Here is an 18024-nt window from a genome sequence, read left to right on the forward strand (position 1 = left end):
CAGTTTTTTTTTTATTTTACAGTGGAAGATTGTCATGATGGATGCCAGTCTTTTGGGCTGAGATGAGGTTTTGGGCACTCTTTTCAGCATTGTTAATCTCAGGAAAAATTGATCCTTTAATCAGCATGTTTGAATTACATGCATGTCATTATTTCTCTGGACCTTCCCTTCTTACCTGCTCCTCTTTTGACTGATACAAGTTCAATCGGGCAATGCCTCAGGTGTGGCCTGCATCAGTCACTAGGCTTGTTGAATCGGCGGCAGGGCTAGAGTGCATAGTGTCCTGGGCAGAGTGTGTCGTGTGCCAGCGATATCCAAAGTGCATATTCCTAAGGTGAAGAACTGGCAGGCAGATTTTCTCAGAAGACAATGTCAATGTCTCGACCAAGTAGAATGGTCACTTTATCTGGAAGCGTTCTATCTGATTGGGGGACACCAAATGTAGAACTGTTGGATTCTCAGTTCATCAAGCTACTGGGCAGATTTGTCTCTGAGACGCAGGACCCAATGGAAGATGCAGAAGGTGCCCTGGTGGAGCCAGGGGATCAGAATGCCCTGATGTATGCCTTTCCCCTCTGTAAGGTTTATCATCAAATGTGGAAAACAGATTTTTTTTTTTTTTTTTTAACTGATGTGAGACTATGGTGGCTTCTACATGTTCCTTCTTTACTTCAGTTGGGGGTATGGAGAAGTTGTATTATTTTGAGGTGTTTCCATCAATCTCATATTATATAACTGTTTGGGCTGCAGATCTTAAGTAGCAAAGGATACAGTGCCTCACATTGTTACCTTTCAGTTTATATTATTGTCTTGCTTTCATGCCAGTAGAATGGTAGAGTGAGGTTGGTCTCAAATGTATGCATTGCCGTAATGTTTGATAATGCACCATGAATGTGTATCATGATGCTATTAATTCTCAATGGAACCCCAACACACTTTCATGCATTGCATTCCCGAGCAAGGTAGGGGTAATGTTAGGGCTGTGCTATAGTTTGTTAGCCCTTTCAAAATGAATGAGCTGCCTTTACACACAATGCTAATATGAGATATTTCCTAAAACTGTAGCGTGCAAAAATCTGGTGCCGCTTTGCATAGAAACCAATCAGTTTCCAGGTTTTATTGTCAAAGCTTAATTGAACAAGCTGAAGTTAGAAGCTGATTGGCTACCATGCCCAGCTGCACCCAATTCTTTGTGCGCAAGTTTTAGTGAAGCTCCCCCAATATGTGTTGACTTATAGCAAAAGTGCGATCCCAACTTGAGTCTTTACACTTTTCTTCTTTCTTTTTTTTTTTTTTAAACCAATGGCAGACGTGCATAGTGTATTCCACAGTAACAATATGTGAGATGAGCTTGAGACTAAAGGCCAGACTAAAAGTATGTGCAATTTGTAAATGAGAGTTTTAGTGTTAAAACAAATTTAATTTAAATATGTTTTGTATTGTGTATCGGGGCAAAACTGAAAAAAAATACACAGCATCTCACAAAAGTGAGTACACCCCTCACATTTCTGTAAATATTTTATTATATCTTTTCATGGATGTTGGAGACCTTACGTTCCTCCATCTTCCATTTGAGGAGGGGAGGTGACCTGTTCTGTATTGTTTTACTGCAATAAAGAAAAGTTAGGTCACCAGTCTGGCTGTGCTGCCTGGTATTCTGTAGAAATCTCAGGACTGGATGGACAGGAATACAAATTAATTGACAGGTAAAAAAATGGTCCCATAAATGTTTTTATCTGTTTGCTTTTAGGTTCAGCTTTAAATTGTACAGCTTCATACATCTGTGTGTTCATTTCACATTAATATATACATTGGTAATGATGCACAATTTCTCACACAGGCAATCTGAATATGGCGGGATTGTTTTTGGCGGCTGGGCGCGCATGGCTCAACCCATAGTGGCTTTCTCTGTTGTGGAAGTTGCCAAGCCAAACATTGGTGAAAACTGGCCTACACGAGTAAGAGCTGATGTTACCATCAACCTGAATGTCAGAAACCAGATTAAAGACGAATGGGAAGGTATGAATGACTGGTGCACATGCAGCAATTTTAATAAAAACTCTTATTCGACACTCTTGAAAGCTATAAGCATGAACTTTGACTTTTCTATGCCCACTTTTTGGGACGAAAATATACACTTGGATGTCCAATTGGGATTTAAATTAATACTTTATGTAGTTGTACAGCGAATGTTTCTGTTCTGCCTTCCTGTCCTGCGATGACATCACTTAACCACCATACTGTATCAGGACAATACAAACAGGACTACTGGTTACTCCCCCATCTGGCATACATAGTATAGATGAGCAGGATCCTGTAACCCTCAGAACAATATAAATGATAAAAGGTGTAGCACAGCCAGACAGAGGGCACAGAATGCTTTTAGCTGATAAGACTTCTGGCACGATCAGCAGTTTTTTTTGCATTTATCAAACAGATATAACCAAATACTATGATATAGCTCAAAGGTCGTTGTCTAAGTTTAACAGGGGATACACATTAAAAAAAAAAATTCATTCAACGAAAAAACACAGATCCCTGCATCAACACAACTGCATGTGACACAGGGATCTCTCCTGCTGAGCTTGTTCTATTCTGATGGGGGGCTCCCCTCCAGCCCCCTCAGAAAACACAGATCGGCGCTTGCAAGCATGCTGAGCCAGCTGACTTTCGGTACATGTATACCGGACTTTACAGAGATAGTGATAGAGGATGTAGAGAATATTTACTGCAGCTTTAGAAGGAAAAAGTTATAGTACAAGAGGCTCGACATAAACCATGTTTATTAAAATGTTTAACTGTTATTCAGCCCAAAAAAGCATTTTGAAAAAATATCCCAAACAGGGGAAAAAGAAAAGAAGGGCTTTGGAAATAACAGAAAAATGTACTTTTAGAAAATATATTAATACTTTTAGTTATTAAAACATGGTTGGTGGACATAGATGTTGTCGTAGAATTAATTATATCGCGTTTGGCTGACCATAATAGACAAGCCAAACAGTGTCACACACATGTAGGACATAAAAACATGTGACAAATATAAAAAAAACTGTCCGGACGCCAGGTAATTTGGGACAGGTCCGCTCCTCCTGGATAATACCAGTATGACGACAATGCTGTATGTGGCGCAAGCCTGTACCAATCCCCCTGGAGGCTCGAGCCTATAGGGAAGGTGAGGGTGGTGAGAGGGGGCAAGTGTGATGGCTAGATGGTACTCGTATAAGGGGGCTTAGAACAGTTCAAAATAAAGGATACCTATAGTCTATGAAAAGAATGCCCCACAGAGTCCATAGCAAAACTTTCAAAGCAAGCCTGTATGGGAATATGCCCTTGAAGAAAGTCCCTCTGTGCCGGAATCCTAATGCTGTACACTTAAAATTAAAAAATATGGAGAGTACCGAAGGATCGGCTAAGCGATATGTTCAAAAGTTCAAGTTGACATATGGTCCTCCTTAACGGATGCAGCTGGAGGTATTCCTTTTGTCCTAGCTTATCTCGGTATCACATAGTGGGTAAACTATAAGTTGCTTTGTGGCTCATGTCACTCAGGATGCAGTAGCTAGTACAAATCCGGTAAGGTTTGTGGGTCCCAAGCCTGGGAACTAACCACTAGATCGGTCACATAGACAAACTCCCCGTTTCCTCTTCCTGGTGTTCGCCAACACTATGGGGGATAGAGCTGTGGCGTCTGGGCGGAAGTGACGGCAACGCGTTTCACAATGCTATTGCATAGCTTCATCTGAGAAAGAGCAGTGGCTGTGAATGTAGTGCAGTCAAGCATAGGTGCATTAAGAAAGGTCGTGTTCCTTATCTACTCAGAATCTGAGATCTGTTTTTTTTTTTTTGGGGGGGATTGCTTTTTCCATTTTACATATCATTCTCTACATTTATTATTAAATTCTAAAGTAGAGCACATTCATTTAGAATGTGCTTTGTATGGGTCATATGAGTATATGCATGTCAGCCATTGTTGAAGTGTGAGTATTCAACTGAATAACATCGTCCAGGATGGTGGCAGCTTAGTCTGTATTGAACATCCATTTGTTCCCCTGTTGAAGATTGTTTTTATTTTTTATTTTTTTTATTTTTTTTTTAATTGGCCCAATGAGAAATTTATGTGTTGGCTCTAAGAAATCCTGCAAAGGATCTCTCCTCTAAAAATAAGCAGGTTTTAGGTTATAAGGGGCAACATTTCAATGCTGTTGAAACAGCAAAATGTAATTTATATGCTGAAGGTCCTGGGAGCTGTGCGCAGATTACTGCCAGCTGGCACAGAACTGAAAAACATTTCCCCGTACTCCTCTAGTGTACGCCTCCAGCTAAAGGTGACCTCTGTTGGCACTGCAAGCATAGTCCGCTTTTGACCAATTACTGTGTAAACTATGCCAGAACTTGGGCAGCATGTCTACTCCACTCTATAATAGAAGTAAGGCAAGAGTACTGTCCAAAAATTCACTTGTGGATCCTCAACAATTCTCTAATGGAAAGTTATCTTGGATAGTTTTTCTTTTTCTTTCTGCTTTTTCTGCGTAGCAAAGTAATATCTGGATTCTATGTAGACTGTGCTATGTTATTTAATTTGTGCATGGAGGTTATTTATCCATGAGAGAATACAATGAATACTTCCTCCATTGCCCGATGGCAGTAGTATGCAAAGTTTCTGGTTATATGAGCTAATTAAGGGGAGGGTATCGGAAGAGCTTAACAGGGACATTACTGTTGAGAAGTTAAAATCTTGTTTTAAAGTTTGAATCTCCTAAAAGTAAGGCTGGAGTAAAATGTTTCCTTATTCTGTTCATCGGGTTTTGTGAATGCACGGTTATATTTCTAACTGCACCATCAATTGCTCTTAAGGCAAGGGAAGGATGTGTGTAGAAAGACATAAATGAAGGGTAATTGTTTGATGCACAGGTGCTTTAGCAAGCTAAATTTCATTAATTTTGGGTGTCCATCATCTACTTCGAATGTTCATCCTCCACTTTTACACTGCACAAGCAAAAAAGTGTGTTAACACCCAAAAGCATAAGTGGAAGCGCAATGATGATTATTACTGCATACACACAGGTGTGAACGGGTTGACAATCTTTTTGGAAGCGTATCTAAACTCAAGTACAGAAATGTTTTATATTGCAGCATACCAGTCCTTAGATGTTGTGACTGCATCGTTTTTTTTTTTCCAGGATAAGGGCATTTTCTGCATAGCCCTCCAAGGTTAGGAATGTGTTATAGGATTAGTCCCCAGAACCCCCCACACACTTTAGATTTAACCCCTGTCAAATCTGTTAATGATCTGATTAACAACTCTATATGGCAACCTGTACTATCTTCCCCCATTGCCGATTTGTCCCCTGATCAAAGCTGACCTCTACCCCAGCAGTCTGCATTCACGTCTCGCCCAATTTACCACCACATCACAGTTAAAATTTACAACATTAGCTCAGATCCCACCACCATTAAAGCGGAGGTTCACCCGCACATGACCCTTTTTCCCCTTAGATGGATGCTCGTTTTGTCTAGGGGAATCGGCTAGTTGTTTTAAAATATGAGCCGTACTTACCGTTTACGAGATGCATCTTCTCCGCCGCTTCCGGGTATGGGCTGCGGGACTGGGCGTTCCTATTTTGATTGACAGTCTTCCGAGAGGCTTCCGACCGTCGCATCCATCGCGTCACGATTTTCCAAAAGAAGCCGAACGTCGGTGCGCAGGCGCAGTATAGAGCCGCACCGACGTTCGGCTTCTTTCGGCTACTAGTGACGCGATGGATGCGACCGTCGGAAGCCTCTCGGAAGACTGTCAATCAAGAAGGAACGCCCGCTCCCGAAGACCCATACCCGGAAGCGACGGAGAAGATGCATCTCGAAAACGGTAAGTACGGCTCATATTTTAAAACAACTAGCCGATTCCCCTAGACAAAATGAGCATTAATCTAAGGGGAGAAGAGAAAAAAATATATAATTGGGTGAACTCCCGCTTTAAGCACTAATGCCGCGTACACACGATCATTTTTCAGCATGAAAAAAAAAACGTTGTTTTTCAGCATGTTGAAAAAACAAAGTTTTCCCAACTTCATCATTAAAACGATGTTACCTACACACCATCGTTTTAAAAAAATGATCTAGCAAAGCGCGGTGACGTACGGCACGTACAACGGCACTATAAAGGGGAAGTTCCATTCGCCTCTGGGCTGCTTTAGCTGATTCCGTGTTGGTAAAAGACGATTTGCGCTTTTTTGTCTGTTACAGCGTGATGAATGTGCTTACTCCATTATGAACGGTAGTTTTACCACAACGAGCGCTCCCGTCTCATAACTTGCTTCTGAGCATGCGCGGGTTTTTTACATAGTTTTAGCCCACACACGATAATTTTTTACAACCCGAAAAACTACATTGTTTAAAACGACGTTAAAAAATGCAGCATGTTAGAATTTATTTATTTTTGTCGTTTTTCAGAACCTGAAAAATGATGTAAAGCCCACACACAATCATTTGAAATTACATTTTTAAAAAACGTTTTTTTTTTATTCCGAAAAAATGATCGTGTGTACGCGGCATCATGCCTGATCACTTCTCTCTAAAATGGCACAATCAACAGCCTGAAAGCCCAGCAACTGCTATTCAGCCCCCTCGCCCTGCAAACTCTCCCTGAAAATGATTATACTCTGGTTGTCAACCTTCATTTTACCCCTGAAGACATTATGGAAATTGTGTTTTCTTGTTTCTTTCTACTTTTATCAAATTTCTAATCTAGTTTTTTTTAACCTAGAATGTACAGACTTTTGAGTACACAAAACCTTGTTTGACGGAACTCTGAAAATGTAAATTAATGTAATGTTGGGCTAAATACAAGTGAATAACATTATTCAATTATTGGTTGTGAAAAGAGCTGCGCAGCTCTTTTCACAACCATTTGTATTTATGTCCATCTAACATATGAGTTGCAGCAGCTTGTTTTTTTGTTTTTCACCAGTTATTTTTATTTTGTGATTTTTTCATGTTTTTTATTCATTCGTGGCTGGTCTCATACCATTTACGTTTGAATTGACCAGCGCAGTATTTATTCCTATACACATTATTCAATTATTGTCTTGTCACTTTAACCAGGTCTCCGCAAACATGATGTGTGCTTCTTGGTCACCCTGCGGCCCATGTTGCTATATGGAACAAAGATTGATCGGAGGCAGTCTATTGCGGAACAAACTGGGCTCATGTATGTACGAGGATGTGAGATTCAAGGCATGCTGGATGAGAAAGGGCGAGTCATTGAAGAAGGTAAGATACTAATAAAACTGCATTGTAGAATTGGTTATAGATGGAGAATGTTTTTAAAAGAAACCAGCAGAGTAGGGAGGTCAAGAAAATGTATCACATACTGTGAACATGGAGAAGAAATACCGCTCCAGATAGAGCTGCCTGGCTGGTCAATCGCCTCCTGGAGACCACAGGTGCTGGCAATGCAGAGAACAAAAGAAAATATTTGCTGTTAAAGGATAATTCGGGAATTCCCAGTGCGACTGTTCAAATATTTTCCTTTGTTCTATAATGTGAACATAGCTGTCTACAGTATGTGATGCTCTGAAAGATCGTAACACATATGGAAGCTGTATAATCACAAGGTCCTGGGCATTTTTTACAAAATTACTGGGTGGCTACAGAATTAAAGAGGAACTTTACGAAGTTTTTTTTAAAAAGTTAGCGGCTAAAAATGCAGTAGCTGTCTACTAAAATCAGGTACTTACCAGTCCATATATTTCAGCACTGTCTTCCTGCAGACTGCTTTATGTCCCAGAGGCCACCATCTTTAAAGGGGTTGTATGTATTCTATGCATCATTCTATGATGTATTGTATTCTATGCATCAAGATAAAAAAAAAACTGTGTGCAGCAGCCACCCCTGCACCCCCTAATACTTAACTGGGCCCTGTCTCTTTCCAGCAATGTCCACGAGTGCCTCAGCCATTCAGGACTCCCCTCCTGATTGGCTGAGACACATGAGCAGCGGCATTGGCTCTTGCTGCTATCAATCGCAATCAGGAGAGGGAGGGGGTGGGGCCGAACAGGCTCCATGTCTGAATGGACATACGGAGCTACAGTTTGGCTCGAGTGCCCCCATAGCAAGCTGCTTGCTTTGGAGGTGCTCGACAGGAGGGAGGGGCCAGGAGAGCCGAAGTGGGACCCGAGAAGAGGAGAATCTGGGCTGCGCTGTGCAAAACCACTACACAGAGCAGGCAAGTATAACATGTTTGTTATTTTTAGAGAACAAAAAATAGGACTTTACAATCACTTTAATTTTAGTGCCGACTGTAGCTGCAGCCAGCTTACCATTGCAGTAAGATTGCACATGACAAAGAGACTGGTCCCGCAGCCTCCTGGAATGTGTGACGTTTCCCAGGAGGCTTCAGGCAGGGTGGGGCGAGTGGTGACATTACCCTTGTCTAGCTGAGGATTGCAGGAGAAGGAGCGGGTGCCTACAAGAAATGGTACTGCCCCACCCCCCCAAAATATTTTTGCTGTGTGAATGCTGTCCTTAAAGGGGTTGTAAAGGTAAAAAAAAATTGCTTCCTTTACCCTAGTGCAGTTCTCCTTCACTTACCTCATTCTTCGATTTTTGCTTTTAAATGTCCTTATTTTTTCTGAGAAATCCTCACTTCCTGTTCTTCTGTCTGTAACTCCACACAGTAATGCAAGGCTTTCTCCCTGGTGTGGAGTGTCGTGCTCCCCCTCCCTTAGACTACAGGAGAGTCAGGGCGCTCTCTACGTTGCAGATAAAGGAGCTGTGTGTTAGTGGGCATCCTGACTCTCCTGTAGTCCAAGGGAGGGGGCGACCACGACACTCCACACCAGGGAGAAAGCCTTGCATTACTGTGTGTAGTTACAGACAGAAGAACAGGAAGTGAGGATTTATCAGAAGAAATAAGGACATTTAAAAGAAAAATGGAAGGATGCGGTAAGTGAAGGAGAACTGCACTAAGGTAAAGGAAGCTATTTAGGGAATTTTTTGTTTACCGTTACAACCCCTTTAACTCGGCTGTAGTGGCTGGAACTGCACACAAAGTGGACCCTAGGAAAGTGGCCAGGTACCTATACTAGGCTTTGCTTTTTGTAAGACTTTAGACATAAACAAATGTTACCATTTTCTTTTTATGTAGGGCCTGAACCTAAGCCCAAACTCAGAGGCGATGCAAGAACCTACCGAGTGTTTCTAGATCCCAATCAGTATCAGCAAGACATGACAAACACTATTCAGAATGGAGGTGAAGATGTGTATGAAACCTTTAACCTGATCATGAGGAGGAAACCTAAAGAGAATAACTTCAAGGTCAGTATTAAACCATTCTCATGTAGATAATTATGTCCGAGTGATAAAGGGTAAAGCAAAAGATCAACAAACAAAAAAAGTGATATTTTTCTTAAAGAAAAAACGCCTTGTTTACATGGGGCCAGAACTGGAAGGGACATCAGGACATCAGGACATTGCTTCAGTCCTCCTAGGCATAGAGATGAGCGGAGGCCATCTTTCTCTCATCACCTTCCAGGACGGCACCCGAGAGATGATGGCTCCTCCCCACAGGAAACACAATCACTTAACAATTTAAAAGTCCCCACCCATCCCCTTGATCCTCAGTATTGATTGTGTTTCTCCCGAACACATCGTCACGTTTGTTTTGTTTGAATACCTAGAGACCGGGGAGGGTCGAAGGTACCCCTGTTGAGACAGGTCTTAGGGAGGCCGGGGAGGGCTGAACTAACCTGTAGGCCTTCGGGTCTAACTCACAGGTCGCCCCAGGCGTGCACCAGCGCTCTGAGCTGCGGGGAGGCTTGCCATCGCTAGGGTGCAGAAGAAACGCCGCCATTTGAAGAGCTCTCTCTTCCCGGGTACTGCTTCCTACTTTTGGAAACATGGCGCTCCAAGCCTCTCTGAGTGAAGGTGGGCTTTTGCCTCACAGCGCAACCCGGAAGGGACGCCGGAGAGAAGCATGGCGGTGGAAGGGTCGGCTTGCGGATAGCCCTTACAAGAGGTACCGACAGCTGGGGACCCAGCCAAACCTCCTCATGGCAGGAGGAGATGAAGGCAAATGTGACTGCAGGCAGTTCCAGGTCGGGGCGCAGTGAGTACATTCCCCCTTGGAAAGGGAGGAGGAAAGGGAGTGAGAGTCCTGGTCTTCAGGGTCTGAGTCTCTGGGGCCAGCCAGCCAGCACAGGACTGGTTTTTACTTCTCACCCTTTCACCTCCCCAGTACAAACCTGCAGTCCTGGGGGAGGACAAAGTAATATTATGCATATATGTATATCTCTTGTCTTGCAAAAACCCCCCCAGCGGATCCCAGGAGACCCCAAATAAACAGTCTCCTACCGCTACAGGGCATAGCTCCTCATAACTTGGCAGAGAAAGGAAAAACTTTCCATGAAGCCGCCAGGCAGTCCATAACTTAAGGTCTGACATAGAGGAGCTTATCCCTAGAGAAGACATATCCTCCCAAGAAGGCCTCGTCCGAATGGAACCTAGTGCCCTTCCCCCGCCCTCACAGTCATTCCCTCTAGTCCAGGTAGAGGAAGCTTAAGGAGGACAGGGAGGATATGGTAAGCCAAGCTAAACAGGAGCCATTCACCCTAGAGGGTCTGGTTGGACTCCTGCAGGCAAATACAGGCCTCTGAGGAGATTATAAAATCCCTAGAATAATCTCATAAAAGGGGGCTGAGCAAGGCTCAATCCAGTTAGGGCCAGCCTGCCATGAATCTGACAGGCAGATCACAAGGGTGCAGTTAGGTTTTTTTAGCCAAAAAACTGACCTAAACTCTTAGGATAGGCCCAACAGGGGGCATACTAGTGGGTTTATTACCCTTGTGGGGGTTGTTTATTGGTTACAATATCTCCCAAGTTCCAACCGATCACTTCCTCCTTACACTGCTGGTATATCTGTCAGTGTGTTAGAGTTAATCTAAACTTCTTGTGGCTCAGGCAACAAACCATTTAGGTGGTGTGAGAAGCATAAAATGCTAGCCTGCAACCCTTAATTGGGAGTTTCTCTGGTACAAACCCCTGGGTTAAAGCTATGAAAATCAGCCATACAGGTGTCTGATTGCCTCCAGCCTGAGACTATGGTCACCTCTTCATGAGAGACCTAATTGATTTCTGAGTCTGTGCTCGTTAAGACCTTAAAGGCTTAGACTAGCTCCCACCTGTGTGTGGACCAGCTACACCTACTCAGACCTTTGCAATAGCAGAATAGCAGCTACCACTATTGTGGTATAGTCACACACCTCGGATTTCCAGTATTTGGAACTACCATGTTCCTTCACTGGGATGAAGGATCAATATCTGAAACTCAGGTTATGCTAGGATAGAGCGTTGGTCTGTCCGCACATCAGAAATGCACAACATGGGTTTATCTTGGGTCATTTCTGAGATATGTGTGTGTGTGTATATATATATATATATATATTTGTGTGTATATATGTAAACTGATGATCAAGGGATATCCTATGACTCACCAGAAATGCCTAAAATTGATTAGATAACGGTACTCTGTTCCTTATCAAACGCATAACACTGAATGGTGGTGACGCCTCTATGGTATATTCGCACACTATTGTTGTTCAGAAACATACCACATTGAGTTACTGTCGGTGTAATTTCTGTCGGATACATGCATGTATATTATTGCTTATCAGAGAAGCATGACATTGATTTGTCGGTGACACCTCTATTATATAAACCGCACACTATGGTTATTCAGAAATGTACCACACTGAGTTACTGTCGGTGTAATTTCTGTCGGATACAGGAATGTATATTATTGCTTATCAGAGAAGCATGACATTGATTTGTCGGTGACACCTCTATTATATAAACCGCACACTATGGTTATTCAGAAATGTACCACACTGAGTTACTGTCGGTGTAATTTCTGTCGGATACAGGAATGTATATTATTGCTTATCAGAGAAGCATGACATTGATTTGTCGGTGACACCTCTATTATATAAACCGCACACTATGGTTATTCAGAAACATACCACACTGAGTTACTGTAGGTAAAAATTTCTGGAGGTCACATGTTGGTACACTCTTACTTATCAGAAACGCATGACGCTGAGTTACTGATAGCGACACTTCTGCTGGTTATATGACTATACAATTTTGCTGATCAGAAACGCATAGCATTGTATTATTGTTAAGGATATTTATAAATTCAGATATGCACTGCTTTAAGTGTCCTTTTTTTGCTAGTGACATTTCCGTTGATTAGATGACCCGACAAGGTTGCATTAAGTAACACATTGGGTTGCCGACAACATGCTGTTGGTCATATAAACTTTCCAAGTTTTTTTCTAATCAAAATAATGCACAACTGGTATTGTGGGTTCATGACGGTATACTGTTACTATCCAGAAACGCACAGCATCGAGTTTTCTTGCTAGTGACGTTTCTATCAGGTATATGACTGTGGGTGTTGGAATACACAATGTTACTGTCTGTAACATTTCGGTCCTTTGTCCTATACCCTATTGTTTATCTGAAGTATGCTAATACCACTCTCTGCTAGTTATGACTGCAGGGAGTATAACACCAGCAATACACGGTTGAGGCCGCATATGTCCTTTTGGTCATACTGGCCATGCAACTGTTTGTTTTTTTCTATGATCATCAGAGATATACTATAGGTGCTAGTATTATTTTCTGTTGATTGGAAGACCGTACTGCGGTCAGTCAGGAATAGACAACACTATAGTGGTTCTTGTCCTCCTGTCCTGAATCTATTACCTTGGGTCGCTGCACATAAATAAAACACAGCAGTAGAAGGTGTCTGTGTCCTCTGCGTTCTTTATTACTAAATAAAAAAACACCATATTGGCTAGTGGCCTCTCTGTTGAATGTAGGACCTATAAACCTATTAAGCATCAGAAGCTCACACTTGGAGCTTCTGTCCTTTCTCTGGGCTTAGGTTATATGGTATCTTACTACATATGAGAAATACACACCTAAGGTTGGTTGTGTCTTCTCTATCCTACAGGTGTCTGTATATCAGAAAACACAGCAGTGGAGGCTGGGGGTGTCTATCTGTTTTTCCATATTAAGTCTGAGCTTGCTGTCCTTCGGAATTACAAGATCTAGGACCTGTATATCTGGGACATTTTGGTCACTTTATTTCAGACCTTATTTTCCATTCACATGGAAGGAACAGGATTTCTGATTGCGGGCCTTTACTTCTAGGCATGCCAGAGACATTCCCTAGACCTGAACCCAGTAGGGTTATAGGACACTGGAAGGAGGTCATAAAATCACCTAGTAGGTTCTTTTTAGTAGGAAAGGGGTTACGCTGTTAGGGGCTGTTTGCCTAAAAAATTCAGCGTCAGGATTTTTTCTGACTGGTTCTCCCGATCCGATCCGAGCTTTATAGCTCAGTGTATGTCCTTCATGTCACCCCCTCGGACGAACTGGATATGAATAACCAATATTCATCTTTTACTCCTACTATGGCATTGGTCCCTTGTGGTAGGGATCTGCTTAACTTAACACTCCTTGGTGTGTGGAGTGGATCATGACCTCAAACACTGGATTTTTACAGAATACTGTATTCTGTTGGCGTGTGGCACTCATGGGTTTACCCTGAGATTATAGGGTAAAATGTATCTGCATATTATACGCATGGGGGCGGTGAAAAGTTTTCTTTCCCCGACACCTTTGTTCTTTTCTGTTATATACCAATGAATGCAGTGGTTACTCGCAATTTTGTAACAGGCTTCTTTTCTGCGTAGTTTAATGATCGACTCGCAGGGTTATAAGGAGCCTAGGGTATATAGAACAATCTCACATCTGACATGTCGGTATTCAGATGGGAAGGAACCCAGAAATGGGGAATGACCAGGATGGGACCTGCTTGTCAACCGGCTTGCAGAGCAGCTGTTTTATCCGGTCTAGCAGTGTACGTTGGAGACAGGAGTTTGTCCACGCGTATTGGCGGACGCACGAACGAGCCACGCCAAGGCTTCCTGTGGTCCGGACACTGACCAATAAGTGTCCTCGCTATAAAGTCACATGCATTCCAATGAATGGAGGTGGACAGGTGGACTGAAGGGAGTGCAGGAGCACACCAAACGCCCTGCTTGGTCACATACCTGTCCAGTCATTTGAGTGAAGGGAATAGACTTCCCTTAATCTAGTATCCTTGAGTGGGTTTATTTCCTTGTTTCACCAGGACTATGGCAAACAAAAAAGGGGGACCCACAAGGATTGTACGTCGGGAGACCCTGTTTCTTTCTAAACCATTCTCCTGTACAGACTAGTGGCTTAAAACCACATGTTTTTTTCTGGGTTGATCAAAGTAGGTCTTTGTTTCACAGAACAAATCTCTGACTAAACTTTGGATGGTCTTATGCAGCTTTGCAGACACTATCAACCACGATGGCTAGAATATTGGCGCAGCCAACCTTTCTATCCTAAAAGAATACTCAAGCTCTCAGAATTTTTTTCTTTAAGAGCACGTGCCACCTAGACTCTGCATCCAAAGAGGAGACAGGAGCATAGGTGGAGCAGACCTGCAGGTCATTTTCATGATCCAGCTAGGATACCCTCATCACACACTAGGAAGTGGAAGTGGTGAAATAAAATCAGATTCTGACATCTGGCAAAAGACCTTGCAGGCAAGGGTCCCACCCTAAAGTAGGCCTGTTGGTTACTCGTCTATCCTCTCGGGTGCCGTCCTGGAAGGTGATGAGAGAAAACGGACGTTACTTACCGGTAACGGTGTTTCTATGAACCTTACAGGACGGCAGGCCTACTTCCCGCCCTATGTGGAGGGAAAAAGATAAGCTAAACGCTAGGTGGTAAGTACCTATACGGAACAATGTCCCTTGTGAACCAGTTCAGGACTACTCTAATGCATACTGAGGATCAAGGGGATGGGTGGGGACTTTTAAATTGTTAAGTGATTGTGTTTCCTGTGGGGAGGAGCCATCATCTCTCGGGTGCCGTCCTGTAAGGTTCATAGAAACACCGTTACCGGTAAGTAACGTCCGTTTTCCATCGCTCAGCTCTGTGCCTAGCCACCGGATCAGTGTTCAGGCTTCCCGATCCACCAGGCAAGCCCGAAAACCACTGGAAAGCGGAGGGGGGGGGGGAATTACGCCTCCCGCTACTTCTGAATGTGAATCCAGCGTCCAAAGTAATGGTGTATTTTACCAGTTAGGCGGTTGGCAAGTGTACCAAAACACTCATCTGGTGATTACTGAAGACCAAAAAGTTATTTTTTTAAAGAATGCATCATATTGATTCAAGTATATTTATAAGGCCCATTGCACACATGGGGGCGTCTAGCTGCACAGCTTGCATTCCAGTGCAACTTGGAAATACAGGTGCAAAACGCCAACACACACATAGGCTCTGCAGGTATATGTACAGTGGATATACAAAGTCTACACACTCCTGTTAAAATTCTGTAATGTTAATAAAATGTTGTTAAAAACAAAGATAAATCATTTCAGAACTTTTTCCACCTGTAATGTGACCTATAAACTGTACAACTCAATTGAAAAACAAACTAAAGGGGAATGTAAAAATAAAAAAAAATAATAATGTGGTTGTATAAGTGTGCACACACTCTTATAACCGAGGATGTAGCTGTGTTCAGAATTAAGCAATCAGATTCAACTGGAGTCGGTACACACCTGACATCATTCAAAGTGTCTCTGATTAACCCCAAATAAACTTCAGCTGTTCTAGTAGGTCTTTCCTGACATTTTCTTAGTCGCATCCTTTAAGTTGCATTAGTGAAAGAAATGAACTTTTGCACGATATCTATAATGTTTGAGGGTTCTAAGTCGTTTTCCAGCAAAAAATGCAAATTTTTACGGCAAATGGTTAAACATTTTTCTTATAATGAAGAATAATTCACCGTATTGTGAAACGGACATTTCCCTGCCTAATATTCTATTCCCAACATGCATTCAGATTAGCATATTTTTATGCCAAAATAATCCAGTAAATTGGTCTTCACTAAATAGTTAAAAAATTATTTTTATGAAAAAAAACATTATTCTTCCAAAAATTGGTGTACAATCAACTTTACTGCGTAGTGTTATAAATCGGAAATTGATCTATCAATTAGGACGCTTGCCATATCGTAGCCTATTCCATATAATTTATGTTTTATCAGCAAATTTTCGTGTGTATCCTTATAATCTCCGGTATACTCGATAGCTGCTCCAAAGTATGTGCCAGTTATTTTTACATCCAATTAAACCTGCCAGAAAGTGCAGCTGGAAGGAGATTACATCTCTTGATAAATCCTCATTGGGAAACTGCCCAACTAGTAACACCAGTCCAAACTTGCATGTTGGCAGATGGCATTCATAAAAATAAGGATATCACCATGCTAGGCCCAGATGCACAGCAGACGTTCCTTTCACATGGACACCAGTGTTGTAAAGCACAGGAAGTGCCCTATGAACCTCCTGTCTGTCTTATATTGCACAGGCAGACATATCTAAGGGGTCAAGCCGCTAAAACATAAAGATGTTATATTATAATGTGTGCCCTTCTAGATCGTAATATTCTATTCAAAAAAGGGTGTATTGCACAGGGCAGTTGATTTTCTCTATATGCACATTAACCACTTAAGCCCTGGACCATATTGCTGGTCAAAGACCAGAGCACTTTTTGCGATTCGGCACTGCGTCGATTTAACTGACAATTGCGCGGTCATGCGAAGTGGCTCCCAAACAAAATTGGCGTTCTTTTTTTCCCACAAATAGAGCTTTCTTTTGGCGGTATTTGATCACCTCTGCGGTTTTTCGTTTTTGCGCTATAAACAAAAATAGAGCGACAATTTTTGAAAAAAAATAATATTTTTTACTTTTTACCATAATAAATATCCCCCAAAAATATATAATATATACAAAAACATTTTTTTCCTCAGTTTAGGCCCTTAAGTATTCTTCTACATATTTTTCATAAAAAAAAAAAATCTCTAAGCGTTTGACTTGTTTGCGCAAAAGTTATAAGGTTTACAAAATAGGGGGTAGTTTTATGGCATTTTTATTAATATTTTTTTTTTTACTAGTAATGGCGGCGATTATTTTTTTTTTTTCTGTACTGCAAAATTATGGGGGACACTTCGGACACTTTTGACACATTTTTGGGACCATTGGCATTTTTATAGCGATCAGTGCTATAAAAATGCATTGGATTACTATAAAAATGCCACTGGCAGGGAAGGGGTTAACACTAGGGGGCGGGGAAGGGGTTAAGTATGTTCCCTGGTTGTGTTCTAACTGTAGAAGGTGGACTCACTGGGGGAAATGACTGATCGCTGTTCATGCATTGTATGAACAGACGGTCAGGCATTTCTCCCCCTGACAGGACCGGGAGCTGTGTGTTTACACACACAGCTCCCGGTTCTCGCTCTGTAACGAGCAATCGCGGGTGCCCGGAGGTGATCGCGACCGCCGGGCACGCGCGTGGGAGTCGGGAGCGGGCGGCGCGCGGCCCTATTGGCTGCTGGGAGAGAAGACGTAGATCTATGTGATCTCGCCCAGCAGAGCCGACCTGCCGCCGTAAAACTGCGGCGCCTGGTCGGCAAGCAGTTAAACTAACATTTTATTGCAGGCCAATTTTTTTAGTTGGTGCAAGCTTAGTAGCGCCTCAAATACTGCTAGCTTCTGGCGGTTGATGGTTGTAATGGTTTGGGATGTCTGCAGAAGAGCATAAAAGGCCATTGATGTGAAAATAAAATAAAACTTTCTAATAGCAACTACTGGCTCATGAGAAAAAAAGACTTTCCATTGTTAAATATCTATTTTCTTTAATAAATCCCAATTGTGAGATGTATAGTTCTTATAAAATGTTTTCATCCTCTGGGAAGTTTTCATGTTTTATTGCCATACAATGCAATGAATTACAGAAGATACTTTTCTTAGGCACTGTACAATAATTTGAAAAAAGTAGGTACCAACCCTCCCCCTGGAAATTGTTGACTTGAAAATGCATATCTGTCGCATGGGAAAAAGCAAGTACATTTACCACCAC

General features: G+C 42.2%; 1 protein-coding gene across 2 annotated transcripts in view; it reads left to right on the plus strand.

Moving 5' to 3' along the window:
* Window positions 1–18024, plus strand: part of AQR (aquarius intron-binding spliceosomal factor) — a 144289-nt gene that overhangs the window by 48121 nt on the left and 78144 nt on the right. For both annotated transcript variants that reach the window (XM_040332262.1, XM_040332263.1), the window contains exons 17-19: window positions 1841–2019; window positions 7102–7269; window positions 9146–9315. In XM_040332262.1, coding sequence (XP_040188196.1) covers window positions 1841–2019; window positions 7102–7269; window positions 9146–9315 — 517 coding nt within the window. The remainder of the gene's footprint in view (window positions 1–1840; window positions 2020–7101; window positions 7270–9145; window positions 9316–18024) is intronic.

Source organism: Rana temporaria, chromosome 13, assembly GCF_905171775.1.
Source record: "Rana temporaria chromosome 13, aRanTem1.1, whole genome shotgun sequence".
Lineage (NCBI taxonomy): Eukaryota > Metazoa > Chordata > Amphibia > Anura > Ranidae > Rana > Rana temporaria.